Source organism: Triturus cristatus, chromosome 2_1 (genome assembly GCF_964204655.1).
Source record: "Triturus cristatus chromosome 2_1, aTriCri1.1, whole genome shotgun sequence".
NCBI lineage: Eukaryota > Metazoa > Chordata > Amphibia > Caudata > Salamandridae > Triturus > Triturus cristatus.
In genome coordinates this window covers 277191734-277216975 of record NC_140581.1, presented here as the reverse complement: position 1 = coordinate 277216975, position 25242 = coordinate 277191734, and the positions used below count along the sequence as shown (strand labels likewise).

Sequence of the window (25242 nt, the reverse complement as noted above, 5' to 3'; positions counted from 1 at the left end):
TGGGGCTTTGTGCACCTGTGCCTTTCTTATTATGCCTGTGTTTCTTGGCTGTGGAGCCGTTCCTGCCTTGCCTGCTTCCTTGTGGCTGGTGCCTGTTCAGCTGTCCTCTGTCTCTGTGTTTTCCTACGGCAGGCTCTGCCTCCGGTTTTACCTCTTCTCCTTGGAGTTGGGGTCGTTCTTTTCCTCCTGGGTGCTCCTCTGCGGCTGTCTGTCCCTACGAGGGTTTGTGGCCGTTGTACCTTGAATGGGCTTGGGGTCTCCTGGTCTTCCCTTCGTCTTGTTCTTGCTTACTTCTGCTTGGTGGGGGCTGGGCCGCCCTTCTTGTCCCCGTGACAAGTCCCCTGCTGGGGCCCTGTGTTTCTTCCTACTGGGGAGGTTCTCTCACAGGCTCTCCTCCTCTCTGGGTATGGCTAGGGTATCTATTCTATGTTAAGGAATCTGCGGCGAGTAGTCTCGTATCAGATGTACAAGTTACTTACCTTTGGTAACGATGTATCTGGTAGAGACGATTCTAGCCGCAGATTCCTTCACGGCCCGCCCTTCCTCCCCGTTCTGCAAGGACCCTTCAGCTTGGTCTTCTCCACTCGCCTCCCTCCGGGTGGCTTTGTTTTCTGCGGGTGCCCTCTTTCACTTCCTCCCTGGCGGGATGCTTCGTTCTGTTTATTTGTTCCACTCCTACTTTGTGGTAATTGGGCGGTAGGTTCATGTGTACTTTTGCATCCCTACACCCTGATTCGCCAGTGTGGGGCCTACTCCTAATCTCCTTAAGCTTTTTTGCATTGCTTGGGGTTTCTGACTCCTCTGCAGTCCTCTGTGTTGGGGGCTCTTGGCTGTGCCTCAGCCCTTAGCTCTTTACAGGGGATACGACGCTCCTTGAGGGAGTTGTCTTGGGGTAATTTGTCGTTACTCCTCTGTTCCGGACTTGTTGTCCTTCCCAGTTTTAGATTGTGGTTGCAGTCTTTCTGTCGTCTGCCGCAACATTTTTCACATGTTTTTCTGCATCCAGGGAGGATGTCGCCTTCGCTTGCGGAGTTGCTTCTCAGAGCAGTGCTCTTCTCTTTTCCTTCCCTGCCTTTCAGTAACGCAGTGCTTGGCACTGTCCCTAATGGTGCTGTTCCCCACCATGGGGTCTTTCCCCTTTTGTTTCACTGATTTTTCGCACACTGTTCCCATACTCTCATAGTTTTGTTTGTGATGGCTCCACGTTGTGGCGCAGAAAAGTTCGCCGAAGAAAACGGACGTCAGTGCGCTGGGGTGGGACTTATGTGACCTCGCTGACGTCATGTCCGCGGACGACGTCAGGGCGGGGTCGCGTGGTACCGCCCCCGGCGCGCAGAGATGCAGTGGCAAAAGTTTGCGGATCCAGTCTCACACCTGGGGATAATTCTACGTTAAGGAATCTGCGGCTAGAATCGTCTCTACCAGATACATCGTTACCGAAGGTAAGTAACTTGTACATCGGCGGCACTTGCCGCCCCACCATTTCTCCCTTTCAATCAGCAGGCAGAAGAGAGCGTACTCCCCCCCTAGTGCAGTTCCTTCACCACAGGCAACTCGTACTTGACTGCCGGTGTCTCTGGGATCTATCTGGAGTCACCTTATCACTTGGATATACAATGCCATCCAGGAACTGACACCTGCTCCACTTGCTCAACTGCGTTACAAACGGGAAGAGGAATTTAGGAGGCCACAACATGATAAAGTGTGAGAGCGTGCTCTAGAATTCCCGAAGAAGGTTTCCCAGAACTCCTGCTTCAAAAATATACAATTTGTTTTTCTTCACCGGGCCTACCTGATGCAGGCTCCGCTGCAACGCCACTACCCAGAGTCACAGTTTGCTTGCCCTCGTTGCCTGGCCCCTAGCGCAACATTCCTACACGTTTTAAGGCTGCCCAGCCTTGCAGCACTATTGGGACACCGTCCATGCTGCACTGCGCGAGGTCATAGAGCTTCCTAACATCTCTTTCTGGAAAGCCTGCTCGTTCGGTATATTCTGACGCAGGTAGTACCACAAAGTTCAGTCACAGTTCGCAGCCCTGGCCCTCTTTCTAGCCAAACGAGGAATCGCACTGCACTGGTGCACGCCCGCAAGATCCCCTTTAGTGGCCGGGAAAGGGGCAGTATATAAGTGGGGAGCTGCAGAAGAGGATGCACCCCGTAACGAGGAGTTGTGTAGAGTGCGTCAACGCCCCATCTCTCCTGAATGGGCCATGTTGCTCCCTCACTTTCGTCAAATAATTGACAATGACAGTGCATTCTTGCTGTTGCAAGGCTCACCCAGAGCGCCTCGCTGAGTGCGCTCTCTAGGGGCCGAGGTAGGCCTGCTCGCTCGAGAACCCTTTCACTGCGCACATCTACATTGCACAATGGTAACCCCTAATGGTGCCACTATGCTCTCTCCCTCGTCTAAACCTGTAGCCCCAGCTACTCAGAAAGCATCAACATGCACCCGCCCAAGCCTCCCCTTCCCCCCTCGTCACTCACCCCGTTTCTGTACCCCAAGTTAGCAGCTGGTTATCCCCATGTCTTTCTTTCTTGGGTACACACACAGGAGGACATACTTTCCTCGGGAGAGATCTGCTTCTCCAAGGCACTTCATACTACGCAGCCTGTTTTGTGATTATTGCATGAAATGCTGCCTCAGTATCATTAATGTACCCTTTGTTTTGTCTGTACTAATGTATGGTAAACATATGAAATGCTTTTTGAATATTGAAAACCCAATAAAATGGTTTAAGAAAAAAAAAGTTGCAGTAGAAGGGTTGATCTTTATGGTATTCCACTGGTTAGGTGGGGTTTTTCCGATCTGTGGGATTCAATGTTGGCAAATTTAGAGCTTTGTTAAGAAAAAAAGATTCCTCCTCCCTGCTAGTCCAGTTGTGGTTAAGGCTATGTTCAGGAGGGGATGTAGTGATCAGTGGGGCCAAGTTCTACTGACAAATCAAGAAATGAAGAAGGCTGCTCTTTCCATCATCCAGAGATTGTTGGATGTTGTTGAGTAGTTGAGTTGTTGCTTTTTCAGTCCTGCAGTTGGGGTAGAAGTCGGATTGAAATGTATTCAGGAGATTATTGTTAGAGTTGTGGGCTAAGAGTTGACTGAAAACTACTTGTTTAATGATTAATGCCCAGAAAGGAAGTTTGGTAACATGTTTTAGGTTTTAGTAGTTGCCAAGATCAAACTTAGTTTTTTCAAGAGGGGGTTTATTTACCTACAACTTTAGAGCTGAGAACTGATGCTATTGAGCTTCCTCTAGTGAGCTTACAATTTGAATAAGAGGGTCATTAGCACCAGTTTTGATAAGGGCAGCAGGAATATAGAGCCATAAGCATTATCTCATTATTTGGTGGATGAAATTATTTTGGGATGCCTAGTGAGTTTAATAGCTTGAATGTTCACCATTTTGGGATGTTTCTCTTTTATAAGTGATTAAGATGGCCACCCTTTATTTTGATCCCTCTAATGCAGAGTTTAAGAACGATTTGAAGTGCTTTTTTTTACATTGCACAAGTATTCTGTTGGTTAGCACAGTGGGCTACTAATGTTCCAGTTGTAAAATAGTAACAGTGGTATAGTTGCCATGGATTGACTTGTGTTATTATTTTCATGACTTTAAACTCTCTGTACCTATGTGTTTCCTGGCTCTCTTCATTGACAGACAGCCTCCTGTGCCTGCTGTATCTGATGGACCTTCCTCCCCGACTAAGTCAGTCTTGGATGCACAAAAGATGCAATTCCTTGCTGCTGTAAATACAAGCTCACCAGATACCCAGGATAGGGAACACCGAACTCAGCCACAAAATTCCTCTGAAGCAGTCAGACAAATGTTCCAAGATGAAATGTTCCGGTTGCTGCAGGTAGAAACATAATAGTTGTACCTCAATGATGGGACATGTTTGTATATTGAATGATGTCTGAATGAGAGCAATCTTCTGCAAGCCCAACTAGGTGCATTATTTACTGTTGTGTGATCTTTGATCTGGTATCATATGTGGCATTCTTAGATGAGCTATCCATGTGACAGTGGGTTAAGTAAGGCCTTGAATAATGTATATCACAAGTGCATTTCTGAATAATTAATTGATGAGTCTAGTTTGACTTTGATAAAGTAGCTAGTAAATTCTTCTCTGAAAGGTTGGTAGGTCTGGTTCAGGTTCAGCCACATCTTAGATCAGTCACTCCGAAAGGTTAATAGGGCTTGCAATAAAATGCTGGGGTTGAGCAAAAACCTAGATCTAATTTAAAGGAAATTTTGCTGGTGCATTGGGGTCACAAAATGTGCTGCGGAATAGCCATTAGTGTAAAGTAAACTCATCAGAAAGGAGTAACTAAGTATAGTGAGATGATACCTCTGTGAAAGAATGTGCCTAAAGGCAAGTTAAAATAGGCCTTTTGCATGGTCAGTTGCATCTCCGGCAACATATGACTTTCTCTGCCTTAGCACATATAAGTTGCATGATGCAAAATAAGTGGGCAATAATAATGATGATGAATGAAAAAGGACTACATTTTGTATGTCTTGCTTTGGTAAAAGTAGCACTTTCTGGAGTAAACGTTATATCTGCTAAATTTAGAGCTCAAGCATTCAAAGATTTCTAGCAAGAGCAAAGACACATTAGCATCACTATTTTGGTTGATAAAAGTTTTCTAATTTGGCTGATAACTGTTTTATTACACGGGGAAACACAAGGAGATGATGGACGGAGCGCTGAGACTTTTCAGACACTCACTCCAGTCACAGATCTGGATTGAATCCATCACCGTTCTTTAGCTCACTTCGCCACCCCGGTTCAGACACAGCCATATGTAAATCATTTTTGACCCTGTGCCTCATGGAAACAGTCCAGTTCGAACTGCCAAGCCATATCCTTCCTGGACCGGAAACAAGCATCCTAGGACCGGTTTGGGGCTAACAGCCCTCATCAGCCTGGCAAGCTTGAATCCAGCGGCAAAGTGAGCAAGGGACCCACATCTGGGCATACCCTGCCAACTTAGGGCAAACAAGGCAAACGCAAGGAGATGATGGACGGAGCGCTGAAACTTTTCTGACACTCACCCTCAGTCACAGATCTGGGTTGAATCCATCATCATTCTTTAGCTCACTTCACCACCCCAGTTCAGACACAGCTATATGCAAATCAGTCTTGACCCTGTGCCTCATGGGAACAGTCCAGCTGATGAGGGCTGTTAGCCTGAAACCAGTCCCAGGATGCTTGTTTCCGGTCGAGGGAAGGCATGGCTTGGCAGTTCGGGCTGGACTGTTCCCGTGAGGCACAGGGTTCAGACTGATTTGCATAATATTGCAAGATCTCACTACAAGACTCTGTATAATTTAGGTCACAGCAGCCCAATGAGCATTGCATTTGAACAGGCTGTCTCTCCAAAACAGCTGCAAGCGCCACAAAATCGCCCAGAAATTCTCTAGGTGCAGTCTTCCTGTGACGAGAACTGACCCTCTTTAACAAAAGACCTGTGTGACTAATCTCCCTCTAGGGCAGTGCTTCCCAAATGTTTTAGAATCGCAATCCAAATTTTAGAATGACAAACTTTTGCAACCTACCTAGCTTTAATGAACACAAGGCAGTTGATTTTTTTGATGTATTTAACTCACTGTCATTTATAAACTGTATATTTTCAATTGAAATGACCACTAAATTTGCACAGCTATACAATTTTACTGATAACACTGTATTGCACACAAATGATAATGTGTGGAAATTGGGTTTCAGTTAATGGTTATCATTTGTGCATCACCAAATAAAGTGTTTTGATTTGTTTTGATCCTTTTAAAATGTTTGTTTTCATCACACTTGAGGATTACAAAACAATCTGCTTCATTTTTGCTTTTCTAACTGATGAATGTGTACAGTTAATTTGCATATATTTACATTTTGTTGTAAGTTACAAACAAATTACATCCTACAGCCTTTCCTTTCACGCTCCCTGTGCCCCGGCAAGATTCTCACATAATTCACTTTACTTTTCTTGCTCTGACTCCAAAGTGAGAGGAGTTTGTAAACACCAATCCCAATTTTAAAATAAGCAGCATATTTGTCAGAAGAGAGCCTGACATTTGTCTTTTGTCTTTGAAGGGCAGCAACTATGACAAGATGTATACTGAGTTTAAAGGCATCTTTATCTATTGATTGGACTTTCACTACGTACCAATAATCAGCTAGCTGGGAACACATGACCTTAGTGCAATCAGACACTAATGATCACAGGTTTTCATTGATTTAAGTGAAGGACAGAGTGTGGCATGTCTAACTCTTCACAGCAGTTATTTTTTACTGAAGTGGGTACAGAGAATCACCCCGAAGAACATAGTGTATTGCTTTCGGTTTCTCTTTACCTTTTCTTCCGGGGCTTCACCAATGTAGTCTTCTGTGTTTGTGCTGGTGTCTGAGTCTCTCAGCATCTGCGATCTTCGTGTTGAATCGGGGTCTCCTCACCCTGCATCTCCACGTCTTCTACGGGCGTCTGCTCCTCCAAACTGTCGGCCTTTTCTTCAGGCTCCTGCAGACCGTTTCTGGTTTCTCCAGTGCTTGCCTGGTGAACTTCTGTTTTTGTTTTAAAGAAACATAATGACGAAAGAAAAGCTGTGTAATTCAATTGTTTCACAGTGCCTTTTGCCCTTATTACAATTTACCTAATTAGAGTATTTTCTTTGAACTTATCTGATGTATGCTCCTAGTCTGCGCAGGTCCGCTTATTTCTTTTGCATTAACCTTTGGTTCTCGGGATACCTGAAAAGATAGAAAATATATTATTAGGTCTGCTTGAAGTTAAGGTGGACACAGCAACATGTATATTTCAACGCCATGAAGAAAATATATTCTGTTAACTACCACATATTATTAGGTGTTTTTTTTCTGATTGCTACAACTTTATTCTACATGGCATTTTACTAATCATTCCCTTACCCAAAAGAATCTTAGTTGTTTTTACTATTCTCTTTTCTAGATGCACCACACTCTCTTTTCTTATATCAAGTACCAGAATTCCTGAAAGAAGGGTATAATTCAGGTAGACACAAGTGCACATTGAACAGAACTAAATTAGAAGTAAACACACTTCGCATACTTACCTCATTGCTTGCCTTTTCTCTTTACAGAGACTTTTCTTGGCTGTTTAGTTCTGGCTGGCTGATTTTGTCTTCCCCTCCCTGTTTTTTCCCTTCTTCCTCTTGTTATCATCTGTACTTAGATGTAATTAGGTGCAGAGCGTGACCAGGGGAAGTTGTGGAACCTTCATCATTTGTGTGATGTTCCTGCAGAAAAGTGAGTAAATTTGACATCAGATTTAACAGAACGTGAAGCCAATAAAATCTAATTTCCCCCGAACGCTATGGAAATGAGTCAGGTGACGCTTACTGGCTTAGCCCACATGTTGGGTAATCTTCAGAAATAAACCCAAACTTTGTCTGCTTGAGTGGATTCCCTCCAACAGGGCATGAGGACCGAATCTTGTATTGGTAACATGGCAGGGGGTCCAGGGGCCCGGTTTCCACCTCCTTCTCTACCTCACAGTGCTGTATTCCTGTTATACAAGTTACAACTCCTCAGTCCATTCCGTTGGCCCCTCCTGAACGTTTTATGGGGGAAGCCACCAAGTTTGCCGCTTTTATTAGTCAGTGCCAGCCCCACTTTAAGTGTAAAGATGCGTGCTTTCCGAATGACCAAGCTAAGGTGGTGTTTGTAATATCATATTTGGGGGGCACTGCAGCCAATTGGTCCATACCTCTTATAGAAAGAAATTATCCATTACTGCATAATTATCCCGCCTTCAAGGGAGAGTTGAAGAAACTGTTTGATAGGCATTCTTTCATGCAGTCTGTAGATTCTGAGCTTTTAAATTTGAAGCAGGGTACAAAGGACCTAACAATCTATATTTCTACCTTTAATATGTTGGTAGAGGAGGCTGGTTGGCCAGAAAAGAAACCTAGTGCCCTGTTCTATAGGGGGTTAAGAGATGAGTTGAAAGACCTTTTAGCACAAGTAGTTGATCCCCCAGAGTCATGCACTGCCCTTATAGATCTAGTAGTTAAATAAGATCACAGAATCTGTGAAAGAAAAAGAGAAAGAGGGCGGTCTGAAAGCCGAGTTTTTACCTATAAACAGAAAAAGCCGGATCCAGAAAAATCCATAGAAGAACCAGAACCCATGCAGATTGGAAGCATTAGGGGGGCCCTCAGCAAAGAAGAAAAGCCGCGAAGATGTGACAAAATTGTGCTTCTAGTGTGGAAAACAGGGCCATTTTCTTAGAGAATGTCCTGCGAAACCAAGGCAGAAAAAATCGTCGGAAAACTAGTAAGCCCAAAGTCTCATGCAACAAAGGCTTCAGGTAGTTCAGGGATGATTGTCTCACAGACTGAAGCAGTCTTGTCTTCTCGTCGTATTTTTCTCTTAAACTCTCGATTGATATGGTGACATCAGAGTATGAATATTCAAGTAATGGTGGTTTCCGATGCCACTGGTAACTTTTAGGATTTAAGTTGGGCACACAGGAATAATGTTCCTCTAGTATCCAAAACCTCTTGGGAAGAAGTCACAACAATAGATGGCAGTAATCTTAAGTCTGGTCCAATTACACATGCTACTGGTAATCTCACATTGGTAATTGAGGAAAGACATCGGGAGACGATAACATGTCAAGTCAAGTCAAAGGGTACTTTATTCGGCAACTCAAAACCATAAAAGCAAAACATGTTAAAAAGATACATTTCATCAACAAGCTTTAAACCTTTAAAAAGATTAAACTAGGAACATTCTTCATATCAATAAAAGAGCAAAATGCAGGTTATAAAAAGAGATGGAGAGCATCATATAAAGTGCAAAGTGCTAAGGCCATGTGCAATAGACAGTATATCATAAAATACCAATATTAGCATGAGATGGCCCTGGGATTAAAACAGGCAAAGTCAGGTGGCAACTATGAAAACAACCTCTTCCTACGCCTAATTTCTCATGTTAAAAAATGTGCAACCCCGAAACAGGCCATAGTGTTGTATAGTTCCTATAGTACCGAGGCAGGGCCTGCGCATTTGGATAACATAAACTGTGGGAATGGTGGCAGACTGATTCCGAACACCCCCAGCGAGAAATGTTAGCGTATTTGCATTTAGCGAGCTCACAATGCCACTAGTGTCTCCTCTTTTCTGATGGATACATCTGCCAGTGGATTCCTCACCTTGTGAATATCCCCTGCGCCAGCATTCCACGGAACTTTTCTTCCCCAGCATTCCACGTCGACGTGGGCGACGTCACAATACATCGGCTCCGCACGCGACTCCGTACGACGTCATCGGAGCCATAAGAAGCCCACGTCGGCGTGGTGACGTCAGTTCCCTTTTTTCCGCGCCGTCGACGCGCAACGGTTTTTTCCCAGTGCTCTCTAGATACTTTGTAATCTAGTGGTGTATTCTTGTTAAAATCGGAATGTCTTCGACGAGGAAGTCGGGCTTTAAGCCCTGTAGGGAGTGCGGAGGCCTGATGTCCATGACGGATCCGCATCAGAATTGTTTATGGTGTCTCTCTTCTGATCATGATGTGGATGAGTGCGGGTGCTGTAGGAGCATGAATCCTAAAGCACTGAAGGAGAGGAAGACCAAACTCTTCATGAAGAAGATCGGTGAGGAGAAGAGAGGGAGGAAAAAGGAGAAGTCCAGGCGGGAGTCTTCGACTTCGAGGTCGTCGAAGTCGAAGAAGCACCATAAGAAGAGGAAGCATTCTTCTCGGCGTCGGTCCTCGAAGTCTAAGAGGTCGAGGTCGGCTTCGCCTCGTCGACGTCAGAGCAAGATCTTGTCTCCTTCGCCTTCTCCGGATAAGTCTTCGAAGTCTCCCTCTCCGAAGCGGACTCCGGCTCGTTCCCCGATGCCGTCTCCGGCGCCGTCCAAGGCTTCGACTCCTGGTCGGGTGGAATCTGATGTGGAGCAGGAGCAGGAAGAGTCTGTCCCGGTGCCTGATGACTCCGTGGTTCCGGTGGAGGATTCGGAGGAGCCGACGCCGGTGGCTCCACAGGAGGATACAGGGGCAGTTCCTTATCCCCAGTTCCCGGCTCCAGGTACGGATCCTTCGGGATTTCTGAATGCCATGTATGGCATTTTTCAGAGAGCATCCTTCCCATCCGGAGCACCAGCAGGTCCCGTGGGTCCGATGGCGTTTTCTCTGGGAGTGCCGCAGCAATATGCTCAGGCTCCTTTTATGCCTTTTATGCCGATGGCGCCTTCTTGGCAGTTTCCGGCGCCGGTTGGGAATCCGGCTCGACCTCGGATGGATGGTCAATCTTCGGAGCCTTCTTTGACGCCGAGGCCGACTCCTTCGACGCCGCATCCGGCGCCGCCGACTCCACCTGTAGCGCCTCCGACGCCGATGCCTTTGGCTCCACCGACGCCGCGTACGACGTCGACGACGCCGGCTCCCCGGAATCGATCGAGGCGTGAAGCCCAAAGGGTTTTGGAGGAGGAAAGATTTCGTGCTGAGGTGGAAGAAGGTGAGGTCGACTCTTCTTCGGACGAGTTTGGAGGTATAGAGGTGGCAAGTGGTTTGGATACCACCCCGGAGTGGGAGCATGCTTCTGCAAGGTCTTCTCCACCACAGGAATTGGCGCCCTACCATGTTGTGATCAAGAAGGCCGCGGAGTTGTTAGATCTGCAGCTGCCCTCTGTGGAATACAAGTCCAATCTGCTCACAGAGGTGTTGCACTCCCCGACGTCGGCTTCTGAGCCTTTGCTACCTTTCAATGAGGCTCTCTTGGAACCAGTATTGGAGGTGTGGAAGAAGCCTCTGTCAGCTCCAGCAGTTTGCAGGCAGGTGGCAAGGAGATACAGGGTTGCGCCAGGAGACCCGGATTTTTTATCCACGCATCCTTCTCCGGAGAGCCTAGTGGTGCAGGCTTCATGTTCTAAACATGCTTCGGGTGCTTTCCCCCAATCTCCTGCTGATAGGGAGTCGAAGAAAGTTGATCAGGCGGCCAAAAAGTCTTTCTCCTCAGGAAGTATGGCATTGAAGTCATCAAATGCTACGTGCTTGCTGGGGCGTTATGTTCATGCCCTGATGGACTCTATAAAGACTCTGGCCCCTAAGTTACCTGAGGGGGATAAGTCGTCCTTCATGGAGGTTGTGGCGGACGCTCAGGCAGCTGCCAGGCAGGTGATCCAGTCTGGGCTGGATACGGCGGACTCTGTGGCGAGAATTATGGGGTCGTCCATTGCCGCAAGGAGACAAGCTTGGCTCCGTTCCTCAGGGTTTTCTGCGGATGTCCAGGCCACGCTGGTGGATCTGCCCTTTGATGGACAAAAGTTGTTTGGGGAGAAGGCAGATTCTGCTCTTCAACGTTTTAAGGACAGTAGGTTAACGGCGAAGTCCTTGGGTCTGCAGGTTCCTGTGAGAGGTTCAACTTTCCGTAAGGTTAGGGGATTCGGAAGGTCATCCTTTCGCTCCTTCCGACAGCCACAACAACAGCAGCAACAACAGCAGCAGAATCCCCTCTATCGCTCCTATAGAGGGAAGCAAAGGGGTCGGAGAGGTTCTGGTCGTAACCCCTCTTCTTCCTCCTCCTCCTCTGCTCCAAATGAGGCTTCAGGGAAGCAGCCCTAGATCCCCCATCCCGGATCATGTAAGACCTGTGGGGGGTCGGGTGTCCTACTTTCTACGGGGTTGGAAATCTGTTACAACCGACCTTTGGGTTTTGAACCTCGTAGAGACTGGGTACGCCCTTCCCTTTCGGGAGTTTCCTCCCCCTTACCCTCCTTGCCAAGGTTATTGCTCGGAGGACCACCTGCTTCTCCTGCAGAAAGAAGTTCTGGCCTTGTTTCAGAAGGGCGCAATAGAGGTGGTTCCGGAGCAGGAAAGGGGTCAGGGATGCTACTCCCGGTATTTCCTGATCCCCAAGAAGGACGGCAGATTGCGTCCGATTCTGGACCTCAGAATCTTGAATTTTTACCTGAAACAGGAGAAGTTCAAGATGCTGACCCTTGCGCAGGTTCTTCAAGCGTTGCAGCAAGGAGACTGGATGGTGTCGCTCGACTTGCAGGACGCGTACTTCCATGTCCCAATCCTGAAGTCGCACAGGAAGTATCTCCGTTTTACGGTTGGGTCGCAACATTATCAGTTTGCGGTCCTCCCGTTTGGTCTTACTACTGCACCTCGAGTCTTCACAAAGGTGATGGCAGTGGTGGCTGCTCATCTCAGGAGGTCGGGGATTCCGGTTTTCCCCTACCTGGACGACTGGCTTCTGAAGGCAGAGTCCCCGGAGATGGTGCAGCGTCATCTGCAGGTGACAACTCAGCTGTTATTCGACTTGGGTTTTTCGATCAATGTGCCCAAGTCTCACCTGGTGCCCTCTCAACGCAACCTGTTTATAGGGGCAGTACTGGACACTACTGTGTGTCGGGCATTCCCTCCTCCTCAAAGGATTCTCGACATTCAGGAGATGGTCCCTTTATTCCACAGTGGAGCGGTTGTTCCAGTTCTGAAGGTCCTTCGCCTGCTCGGTCTGTTCGCTTCCTGCATTCTGTTGGTCAACCATGCACGCTGGCACATGAGGGCGCTCCAGTGGTGCCTCCGCAAGCAGTGGTATCAGCACAACGGGGATCTCGGGGAGTCGATCAAGATCTCCGGAGAAGCTGCAGCGGATCTGTCTTGGTGGAGCGTGGAGGGCAATCTGTCCCAAGGAAAGCCTTTCCATCTACCTCCATCGGTGGCCACAGTGATAACGGATGCCTCCACCCTAGGGTGGGGAGCTCATCTGGGGGATCTGGAGATCAAGGGTCTTTGGTCTCCAGAGGAAAGGTTGTTTCATATCAACCTTCTGGAGTTGCGGGCGATTCGTTTGGCACTCAAGGCCTTTCTCCCTTCCCTTCGCGGTCGGTCAGTTCAAGTTCTGACGGACAACACGACCGCGATGTGGTATATAAACAAACAGGGAGGAGTAGGGTCTCTTTGTCTCTGCAGAGAGGCCCTGCGGCTGTGGTCCTGGGCTCAGGACCATCAGATTTGTCTGATGGCAAATCATCTGGCCGGGGTGCTGAATGTGCGTGCGGACAGTCTCAGTCGGCAGTTCTCCGCCGACCACGAGTGGAGGCTCCATCCGGAGGTGGTTCGTCACGTCTTTCGGACGTGGGGGACTCCTCGGGTGGACCTGTTTGCCACCCGAGAGAACGCGCACTGCCCGTCATTCTGCAGTCTCCAGTTTCCGATGCAGGGGGCGTTGGGGGACGCGTTTCAGTTGAGTTGGGGTTCACGACTCCTTTACGCGTTTCCTCCCATACCCTTGATTCCTCGGGTTCTGAGGAAAATTCGCCAAGACCGGGCCCAAGTCATTTTGGTCGCCCCGGACTGGCCAAGAAGGGTGTGGTATACAGATCTTCTCCACCTCTCCTCGTGCCCTCCGCTCCGTCTCCCTCTGAGGGCAGACCTCCTCTCGCAGTCGGAGGGGCAGGTTCTACACCCCCACCTCCAGAGCTTACACCTTCATGCCTGGAGATTGAACGGGGCAACCTGAGTTCCTTCTCTCTCCCACCTGATGTGGTGGACGTTATTTTATCGGCCAGGCGACACTCCACCAAGTCCATATACTCCTACAGGTGGTCTAAGTTTGTAAAGTGGTGTGGAGAGAGATCCATTGACCCTTTAAAGGCTCATCTTTCTGATGTGCTTCAGTTTGCTCTTTCCTTGGCTCAGCAGGGCTGTGCTGTGGCCACGGTCAAGGGCTACCTTTCGGCCTTATCGGCATTTCTGTGCCTTCCAGATCAACCTTCGTTATTTAAATCTCCGGTTGTTCTGAGGTTCATCAAGGGCCTTACAAACATGTTTCCTCCTACTCCATTTGTAATGCCTCAGTGGGACCTTAATCTTGTCTTAACCTTTTTAATGGGGTCCCCATTTGAGCCTCTTCATAATTGTCCTTTGAGGCTGTTGTCCTTTAAGGTGGTTTTTCTTGTAGCCATAACCTCGGCAAGGAGGGTAAGTGAGCTTCAAGCTCTTAGTTCCAAACCTCCTTTTCTTACCTTACATGCTGAAAGGATGGTTCTCAGGACCAGGGCTGCTTTCCTGCCAAAAGTTGTTACTCCTTTCCATTTGGGGCAGTCTATTACCCTCCCTGTTTTTTATCCACCCCCTCATCCTTCCAAAGAGGAAGAAAGACTCCATCGCCTTGACCCGAAGAGGGCTATGAGTTTTTATTTGGACAGGACCAAGGACTTTCGTGTTGATGACCAGCTTTTTATTGGCTACGTTGGTCGTTCTAAAGGTAAAGCGGTGCACAAGCGCACGCTGTCAAGATGGATAATACTGACCATCAAGATCTGCTACGCCCTGGCTGGTAAGACTCCTCCTGAGGGTATTCGTGCTCACTCTACTAGAGCTAAGTCTTCAACATCTGCTCTGGCCCGGGGTGTTCCTGTGGCAGATATTTGTAAGGCCGCGACTTGGGCCTCCCTCCATACTTTCGCAAAGCATTATTGCTTGGACTCTGAGATGAGGAGGGAGGGCCACTTCGCGCGCTCTGTCTTGCAGGACTTTCTGGTATAGAAAGGTGGACACCCTCCTCCGGGAGTGGGGACTGCTGTGGGAATCTATTCACAAGGTGAGGAATCCACTGGCAGATGTATCCATCAGAAGAACAAGTTACTTACCTTCGGTAACGATTTTTCTGGTGGATACAGTATCTGCCTGTGGATTCCTCACCAACCCACCCGCCTCCCCGTTGTCCACCTTTTGTATACCATGAAATTAGTCTTGTTTGAAATGCTTATATTTTCTCTTGTACATTTGTAGGTAATGCTTGTTTGATTAGCATTCCCTTGTTTTGTATGCTATGTATATGTATTGGTTTTCTATATACTGTGTATACTTGGGTTTGTCGTTGGTTCACCTGTTCGCCTCGAAGGCACGGAAAAAATGGGTGGAACTGACGTCACCACGCCGACGTGGGCTTCTTATGGCTCCGATGACGTCGTACGGAGTCGCGTGCGGAGCCGATGTATTGTGACGTCGCCCACGTCGACGTGGAATGCTGGGGAAGAAAAGTTCCGTGGAATGCTGGCGCAGGGGATATTCACAAGGTGAGGAATCCACAGGCAGATACTGTATCCACCAGAAAAATCGTTACCGAAGGTAAGTAACTTGTTCATCAGGGAGAGAATAGTTTCTGGCAACCTTTAGAACATGACAACCCTGATCCCTCAAGATCGTGGAAACAATGTACTACTTTTTGCTCAGTCACTCGTGCTCATTTAGTTTATCTCAGAGATTCACAAAATAAAGAGTCTGGGCATTTCAATAAGGGATTATTGAACAGTTGTTATTCTGGTGTAAATTATACAGCCATTAAACTGTAGCAGAGATATATTATTAGCAATACTGTGAATCTAGAAGGATAGTTCAGTTCTACCAACTTGCAATAAGCATGAACAAGTACACGAATATAAAATGCATGATAAAAATGCGCGTACTCCTACGATGCCTATCTAGATGTATCTAAGTGTACCTAGCATGTGAGTAGGTGTAAAGCCAAGAATCCCTTTAGGATGTAGTTGAACCCCATTACCTGAAGTGTGAGAATGTAGGAGCCCTTGGTCTCGAGTTGGACACCCCGCGAGGGATGTTCAGACCACTGTCAGCTGGAGCGTCTGCATGCAGGAGTCTCAGAGTCTCTGGTCAGTGTGTCAGCCTGGAAGTCTCAGTTCCCTCTAACACTAGCAAGAGGTGCTATATTTATACAGAAAGTATCTAGGGCTCCTTTGTCCCTTGTTGCTTATATTAGCCATTGCTGGATTTGAGGATGACGTATGGGATGAACCGTGTACGTAGATATGGGGAGGAAGGTTGTGTAGCCCCAAGCTGGTTTCTAAGAACCCTTATGAATATTCATTCATACTGTGTGAGTCTATTGATGGAGTTTTAGGACTCTATTGTTTAGGATAAACCCTCCTTCAGCACCCAGGACTAGAACAAGGTAAAGGTTCAATCCTAAAAGGCTCGTTACTGTGTAGTGTAGGGGAAGTGATGTAGGTGAAAGGATATGATGTTACCTGGGCCTATATTAGGGTACCTATACGAAACATTACAATAGGGGAAGATAGCATTTGGAGATACAACAAACCGGGCCTGACTTGGGTAAAATGACAATCTGAGTAATGGAAATATAAACCTTTTACTCAATGAGAAATAATAGTCACAGAAAAAAGTGAAATGTAAGGTATCTGGCTCAGTGAAGTTGTCGCAAGAACAAGGTTTTAGGGTACCAGGTTTTGTAAAACCTTGGGGCACAGCCAAAAGCCAGGGAACCAAATGCAATCGGAATCTGGTCAACACAAAGCGATGAAAGGCATTACTAATGACAATTAGATACGGTTGAACTTGATTGCACAGGGGCAATGTAACATATCTTCTCACCATGGGTTTTGCTAGCTCCTTTCCCTCCCTAAGCCCCTGGCGCTTGTCCAGGAACTGTTGTTTAATGGTTCTGATTGTTGATTTACCCAAGGATTTAGGGCTATGGTATTGGTCTGGGCAGCCGATCCATTTTGTCAGATCCATTACATATTTTAACCAAGGGATGTGCATAACCCCCTCCAGTGCTACACAATCAGTGATTATCAGTTGGTTTAAATTAATAATGGGAGAAGCCCAAACTCTCAACCAACGTAACAAGGGGGCTACCGCTATCCGAAATATAGCCCAACCCTAATTCTTCATGTTATATAAATGCCGGGGTAGTGGGCGGGACTACCAAAAGCTTACGCATAAATTTGTCCTCAGCTCCCTGAATGTCCTTTCCTTCCTTGTAACCTCAAATATCACAGCCATAGGTTGCCATATGGATGCACTTTTCTTTATAGATCTTCAACAGGGCAGAGAAGGGTTTTGACCCTAATCTTTTAGCAAAATTTAGTGTATCCCCCGTCGCTCTAATTAGTGTTCTGTTTTTTGTGTAATTTGTACGCCAAGACCTACGCTCATCAAAAGTACCCCCAAATAGGGGAAGATTGGGACTTTGGTTAGTTCGGCCACCTTGCAATAAAATGTGGCCTTTAAGGACTTTCAAGGGTTTATGGACATGGTGTTTGATTTGGTAAAATTTGTGGTCGGGTCTAGAGAGTCCATAAAAACTATAAAATCATCTAAAAGTAATTGGAGGCCCACTGCGGTTCTAGAAAGCAGGACTGTGTCATCTGCATATAGGAGTTCAGGGATCATCTTGGCACCAACCCCGGGGAAATCTTTACAACTAGCGATTAAGGAGTCCCCTAACTTATATAAAGCATGAACAACAGGGGGGCAAAGATGCAACCCTGACGTACCCCTCTCTTCACTGCCCTAGAATTTGTTAAACCGCCGTTTCTATGGTATCCGACCATAGCCGTGTTGTTTTCATGGGTAGTGTGTAAAAAAGTCACCAGCTCTGCGTCAAGGCCCCTGTCACTTAAAATCAAACATAATTTATATCTATTTACGCAGTCGAAGGCTTGTGTCAAATCCATAAAAGCTGAATGTAAAATTCCATTTTTGGTGATGCTATATTTTCCTATCACTAAATGTAAATTTAGACATTGGTCCAAGGTCCCTTTGCCCGGCCTAAAGATATATTGCAAATCGGAGATGACATTTAGGTGATCCAGCCATGCCGTTAGGTAATCTAGTATCACTATGCCCGTAATTTTAGCAGCAGAGCCTAAAAGTGAGATCTGCCTATAACATGCAGGGTCATCTCGTGCGCCCTTTTTAAAAATGGGAACAATGACTGCTCTAGCCCAGGATGGTGGAAAACCATGTGAACATGCTGCATTAAAAACATGTGCTAAAATCTTGGCCCAAACCTTTGGGTCAGCCTTCTATAAGTCGGCTGGGACCCCGTCTTGGTCCGGAGCCTTTCCTCCAGATGTGGAGGTGATTGCATTATAGTCCTCATCTATACTAAAATAAAGGGGTACACTAATTTTCCCTCTGTCCCTATGCTCCTCAGATTCTCCAAAATGAGTACTGTTGAAAATATGGCCAAAGTGCTTTACCCATTGGTCAGCCGGAATTATACAGTCAGTTTTAGAATTTGGAGGTTCAGAAAAAAAGGGAGTGTTGATTACCGACTAAAAAATAGAAATAGCTGCCAACACACTAGCTTGCCCCAGAGCCTCCCAGGCCTGCTCTCTTATCTGCTTCTTCCTCTCCTGGACTACTAATTTATATGCCTTTATTTACACCTGATTTCCGTCTCGTCCCATGGGATACGATTTAGAGCCTGCAAAAGCTCCCTGTGGGTCGTAGAACATATACCATCAAACCATTTTTTGGCCTTAGGGCATCTTGCTCTGCTCACATTGGTGAAGTTAGATGATATTTGGTTAGTTATTGTCCCAAAAGCCTCTAAGGTAACTGCCATGTGTAGTGGGATCTAGGCATGCTTGGATCTCAGGGGCACAAACAGTATATAGATTGTCCTATCTGGGACAATCCTTTCCCACTTTAGCCTACGGGCTTGATCTTTAGTACTAATATTTTTATTTGTAGTGCAGGTAGTCCCCTTTTTAGTTTCAATGACAGAAAGTGATATTACAAGTGTGAGATGGTTATTATCACTGAAACATGACCAAGAGACTTAATTCCTCTATGGCCAAGGCTAGTGGTGCAGACAACAGTATGTAATCAATGGTACTGGGCCTTCCATTCCCTGCATAGGTAGGTACTGAAGCCAACCTATCTATTTGCTGAATGCAGTGTATATTATGTGCTGAGAGAAGGCCTTCTAAAAAAATACCTGAGGGTGTGTGCTCAAAGTGATTAGATGAAGAAAAAAAGTCCCCCTAGTGCAACATTAAAATACAATTTGAATGACACTGGTGAATGTAATAATCCCCTAGGATTATCAGGTCATAATAAAAGGATTTATCCTCCCCATAGCTTTCCAAAAGATCCTCTAAGTCTAGGAGGTGTTCTAACTCATGCTTTCTGGAAAAGGAATTGTAAAAATGTATCACTAGCAGAGTAGGATGTTTCTTAAAGGACAACTCTACTGCTAACACATGGTGTGATTGGCATTCAATCATTCGGGTCTTACAACAAAGTTTGAGTGAAAACATCAAAAGCAGACCCCCACTGGCTCTTCCCATATTCGGGGTGATAGCATGTTTACAAAATGAAATAAAACCATCTAAATAAAAACAGTCATTAACCCCCCCATGTTTCTTGTAGGGCGATGACATGGTACAAAGAAAGAGAGTTTTCCCAAAATAAGTTGCCCCTTTTGGACCTAAGTCCCGCAATCTTTCATGAGAGGACCTTCTCATAAGAAGCAGCAGAGAAGGATGAGATGGGAGAAGTACCAGGAGATTTGTCACCCTGACCGTGTTGACTAAATTTATATCCTGGGTTATTTTATGCTCTTGGCTTAGTCAGTCATTTTCATCCAGACCCTGCAGACTAGCTAGGGGTTGCAAACGGTTACTCAGCTGTAGAATTGTATCTGTATTAATTATGTTGCCAGGCCTGACTCGATTAGGAGGTAGCTGCCATTGGGCAGAGCCTGGGAGCTGCCTGGGGATAGAAGTATTGTAGGGGGGCTGTTCTAATTTTAGAAATCGAACTAATCTCATAAGTACAGCCCACTAATAACTTGGCTTGCACGGCGTTCTTAAAGTTGACAACTCTACAGTCTCCCAAACCATTCTTTTTTTGTCCGATAGCCTATCCACATCACTCTTCTGGCCATAATATCAGAGGATATGTTCAGGCCATTTACCACATTTTTACTACACCAGTGAGTAACCTTGTGTATAAGATCCAGGGAAGTTTCTCTAGATTCTTGAGAGAGGTAGGGGGCCTCTAATAATACTGCTACTAGTGGAGCAGATGTGGGAGGCAAATCGAGAATACATTGATTCTCATCCTTAGACAAAACAAATTGGGGTGGGGTGCATGTAGATCGCAGCCCTTTCTAAACGTTTGGGAGCCTGCTCATCTGGGCTACCTGGGCTCTCTGGGCTGCTGTAGTTTGCTTCCTAGACAAGTTGTTCTGTCTAGGACTGCTAGGCACTTCCTCGATCACTGGGTCTTTGGAACGTGATCCATGTAAAATTTGATTCGGATTCAAAGGCATTGAACATGGAATCTTCCCCACCCCTCTCCCCACACCCCTCGCCACCCCCACTAGATTTGACCTTGACATTGTAATACATTTATTACATGTAACAGTAGGAACATGAATTTGCCTCTCAACCTCTTCCAACTTCGACATTATTGGTGCTAAGAGGGCTTTCTTCATTAACTCCAATCTTACAAAAAGAACATCCAGCAACGGTTCAAAATTTGGGCCGGCAGGTAATAAGTTTCTTGTCCGTGGAGACTTCCTCATGGTGTTATTACAGAACTGATTGTTTTCTCTTGGACGGAGGAAAGTCTGAGACTAAATCATCTCTCTCTGTTAGTGTAGCTGTCAAGGTATTTGGAGACATTGCTAATTCTTTGAGGGGGGCCACTGGGGGTATGGGCGCAGATTCAATGGAGATTAAAAGTCCCTCTGAAAACCACAGTGTCCCCTATTTTTGCCTGCGCCTCACCATCCCTGTCCAGGGTAGGCTCCTGGATACGATTCACTGACTCCAACGAAAGCCTTCTTTCCGTCAGGGCTGTCTCCTGTGTAATCACAAGTGCTGCTCTAGTTAAAAATGAATCAATAGTTCCAACCATGCAGCCGCCCGAAGGCCCCCCTTGCGAGGCGGCCGTTTTCCTTTTGCCCATGTTACAAATGTTAAGTTTGGTACCCTTGTGTAAGCACAATATAGGCTGATTGGCCAAAACGGGTGGACGCAGGCGAACACTGACACACTTTTTTTTTTTTAAACAAATAAAAAGTACCTAATTGATGAAAAGGGATTCTCACCCTATACTCCGTAAACAATCAACAAGTTCCAGATGGGACAAACCAAGAGACATGACCCAGCCCAGCCTCCTCCGGCCGCTGACGGGCGCAGACGAGCCTGGGCTTGGCCTGGGCACGCCCGCGCGCTTCCCGCGCTGCGGGAGGCATCCGGGAGTTAAATGCCCCTGCTGGCGCCTGAGGGCAGCGTCATTTGCAGCGCGCTGGCAGCAGGGCACTCTGGGGATTGTATTCCACCCTCTGTAGCGGTCCCATGTGCAAAGGCAGCAGTCCTGTCTCACGCGCTGCAGTAGGCCTCTGGGAGTTAAATGTGCCTCATGGCACGAGGGCAGCATCGTTCGCGGCGTGCCTGCCGCAGGGCACTCTGGAGATTGTAGTCCCCCCTCTGTAGAGGTCCCGGGTGCAGAGGCAGCAGCTCGGTCTCTCACGCTGCAGGAGGCCTCCGGGAGTTAAATGCGCCTCCTGGCGCTTGAGGGCAGCGTCGTTTGCGGCACACCGGCCGCAGGGCACTCTAGGGATTGTATTCCCCCCTCTGTAGCAGTCCCGGATGCAGAGGCAGCAGTCCGGTCTCCCGCACTGGGGGGTGGCCTCCAGGAGTTAAATGCACCTCCTGGCACGTTAGGGCAGCGTCGTTTGCGGCGCGCCGGCCGCAGGGCACTCTGGGGATTGTAATCCCCCCTCTGTAGCAGTCCCGGGTGTAGAGGCAGCAGTCCGGTCTTCGATCTTATTCAATCTCCTCAGTTTCCTGCCATATTAGGGCTGCCTTGGTTGTGCAAGCACTGTCCCCTTGTTAATTGGAAGAAGAGGACATTGACTTTTAGTCCTGTATATTGTCAGAAACACGTTCTCCACAATACGTACAGTCAGGAGAAGATAGTAGTAATTACAATCTCCGAATTTTCTGAGTTACCCATTATGTATCATGATCTGAAGGAGGTGTTTGATATAGAAAAGGCCACCAGGCCCCTCCCCCCCTCAACCCCCCACAGGCCCTATCACTGCAGAATTGATTTGTTGCCAGGTGCTCACATTCCCTGTAGCAGGATTTATGCTTTAATTGAGAAGGAGAATGTGTATTTGCAAGACTACTTAAATGAAATTCTTAGAATTGGGTTTATTCGCCCTTACAGATCACCGGCTTTTTCTTCTCTCTTTTTGTATACCTAAACAAGAAGGGGGTCTTAGGTGTTGTATTGATTATAGAGCTCTCAATATGTCATGATTAGGAATCGGTACCCCCTACCACTCATACCCTCTCTCCTTCATCAAATTAAAGAGGCTAAAATGTTCACCAAATTGGATTTGCGACTAGCCTACCATTTAGTGAGAATTAAGGAAGGGGATGAGTGGAAAACAGCTTTCTGCACCATGTTTGGTTTATTTTAATATTTAGTAATACCTTTCGGATTGTGCAATGCTACCTCAGCTTTTCAGTTTTTTATCAACAAAGTTCTAAAGGATATGTTGGATCTTTTTGTAATTGCATACATAGATGACATTTTGATTTATTCTTCATCAATACAAGAGGCCACACTTCATTAACCGAAACTCACCCTAGAACAAACACACTCTCTAGATCAGGACACAACAGAAAAGGAGATAGTGAAGGGGGTAGATGACCTACCATACAGAAAAATCTCAGAGGTTGACAGATATCCTTTGGAAAGTATAAAAACTATAAGCCATTATTAGTGCCACTGTTATATAAACTGTTTAGGGAAATAAGAGAAGGGTCTTACCACCCCCTCTCAGCCATAGTCTTGAAAGATTCCACTGCACTCAAATACCTCTGTTACTGGGGCACTTTCAGAGAAGTGGTATCTGACCTATGCAAGGTTCTTTTCAACATCGAACCAATTGAAAGACCTGTGGACATGCCATATGCAACCTGAATATACAGATAGGATAGGTAGACATGTCTAGTCATGACAAATCCCTGAGAAGTGTGTCTGAAGTTGAGTTACTTCAAGAATCTCCTTAGATGATGCTGGTTTTCTATGCGACTCAGCAATATGGAAATACTACCAGATGCCCATGTTGGAGATGCATCTTTCCTAACAGCGAGATTGAACATTTGTTATGGGAATCTCCAGCCCCACACCAATATTGGCAAGGTGTCTGAGAGATCATGAGAAAATTGCTAGGGATTTTTGAACAGCTGACAAATCAAACAGCCCTTTTCCCCTGATCACAATGACTACCCTGAGGTCACACACAAGAGGACTAGATGGTTTGTAATTACACTTGCGGTTACAGAGCTATTCATTCTTGGTTTATGGAGAGCCAACAGTAGCCTTGAAGCGGTGATTTGGATGTAAGAGATGTTAAAAAAGACAACATCTGAACATGTGATTTACTGCCTAAATAATCAAGTGAACAAATGTAATACGTTTGTGGTAGGTTTATACTAAACCCTAGGAATTAGTTCTGGTCCTTGTCATGCCCCCTTTGAGAGATCATTCTTCTCTGTTGTCACCAAACAGATTAGGTACCTTAAAGACAGTTGTAACCCCAAATGGAGAGCCTTCAAATACAGGTGACTTGTGAAAATCCTGAGACAAGATATAAGTACCCCCATAGATTATGGTGCGGATAATACCTATCAGACAATTGATCAGGGGACACTTTTGTGAGATTCTCCGATTTGACTACCCATCTTTCCTTGCAATCTGGTGCAAGGAACAACTAGTAATTATTTACCACTAGCAAATATGTTTTGGTAGGTTTTTTTACGGATGTCACAAAAATGTTGTTTCTTCTTCCTTTTGTTTCCTCCAGTTTTGTTTTTCTCGATCTAAATGTTCAGGGTGTGGAGGCATTTTGTTTTAGCTCTGATCTAATTGTTTACACACTGTAGAGAATATGGGAATGTTGAAATCATATTTGATCTTTCGGCTGTGTTTAATTCTTTCACTGATTGATGAAATAGCTGGCCTATAAGAATCCTGCATGTCAGCAAATAACTGTGGTTCATTTGGAATAGTTTCACCTGATTGAGACTGAAACTATAAACAAACTATAAACAACAAATATAGACACAAGAAGTATTTTAAAGTCCACTAAACTAAGTGACCTTTAGAAACAAGAGCAGCTATTCAAGGAAGAAATAGGAAAAAACCATAGGAACCCTAACACATTGCATATAATTCAATTAAATTATTGAAATGCCAAAAATGGTTTTATCCAAAAGCAACACAAACTGAGCTGGTAGAAACTATACAGCGTAATATGCTACCAACTCTGTATCTATATATATATATCTCCAAAGCTCCAGGGTTTCCCCTCAGATCTGAAAGAGACACGTTAATGATAGATTCCTTACCTTAGAATATCCCCAGGCGTCAGCAGTACCCCTGCGCGTCGGTAGGCGTCCTCGTACGGCTCTGCATACATCGCTGGCGTCGTAGCCGCCAAGATGACGTTGTCAGAGCTACTTGGGTGCGCCCACGCGCGCTGATGTCAGTTCTTTCTTTTTCTGCGGAGCAGCGCAGATCCGAGAGGAAGCGGTACCCCTAGTTAAAAGTTTTAACTTGGTTTCTGACAACTTGTTTTGTCGTGTACTTGACTCCTGGTGCTATAAAGATGCCCGGGTTTAAGTCCTGCCGTTGAAACATGTCGGTATCGGACCCTCACGACGTGTGTCTCTTCTGCTTGGGGCACGCCCATGACCCCGAGGCGTGCCCCGATTGTCGGGCCATGGCATCGAAAGCTTTGCGGCAGCGATCCCGAAAGTTGTTGGAGGTCCGGCAATTGGTTCCACGCCGATCAAGGTCCCGATCCCATGGGAGGTCAAGGGACCGATCGCGGAGCCATAAGCATCGCTGGTCGGAATCGGGGACAAGTAAGTGTAGGCACCATAAAAAGTCAAAGAAGCGACGTCGCTTTTCCTCTACCCCTCACCGGTCGCTGGATGCGGTTTAGGGGGCGGGCGGTAAGTCCCCCATTGGAGCCTCCATTGTTGCCTGCGACCTACCCTCCCTTTCCGGGGCCACATGCGACTTCGGACGAGGTGCAGGCCTTTATGTAGGGCTTGCGCCATTTGTTTACCCCGCCGGGTCCCTCCGGAGCGCCTTTGGGCCCCGCGGATCCGTCGGAAGGGTTTGCTCCCGTGCCGCTGCCTCTGGTCTCGGCTACGCCGGCACCATACCCTGAGGCGCCGCCGGTTCCGGCCTCGGATCCAGGCTCGGCCCGAGACTCGGCTGACGCCGCCGAACCGGGACTGGTATCTTACCCTTCCATTTCTTGGAGGGAAGTTTATCCCGTTTCCCAGAGCACCTCGTCCTTACCGGCCTCTTCAGCAACCAGTGGACGAAGAGGAATACTGGGAGGGGTCTGTGGACCCTCTTGCAGCTCAATGCGAGGATGAGCCT

At 46.7% G+C, this 25242-nt stretch overlaps 1 protein-coding gene across 3 annotated transcripts in view; it reads left to right on the top strand.

Annotated features, from left to right (window-relative positions):
* Positions 1-25242, top strand: part of CPLANE1 (ciliogenesis and planar polarity effector complex subunit 1) — a 2680747-nt gene that overhangs the window by 1227860 nt on the left and 1427645 nt on the right. For all 3 annotated transcript variants that reach the window (XM_085631095.1, XM_085631092.1, XM_085631094.1), the window contains exon 32: positions 3657-3855. In XM_085631095.1, the coding sequence (XP_085487221.1) occupies positions 3657-3855 (199 nt within the window). The remainder of the gene's footprint in view (positions 1-3656; positions 3856-25242) is intronic.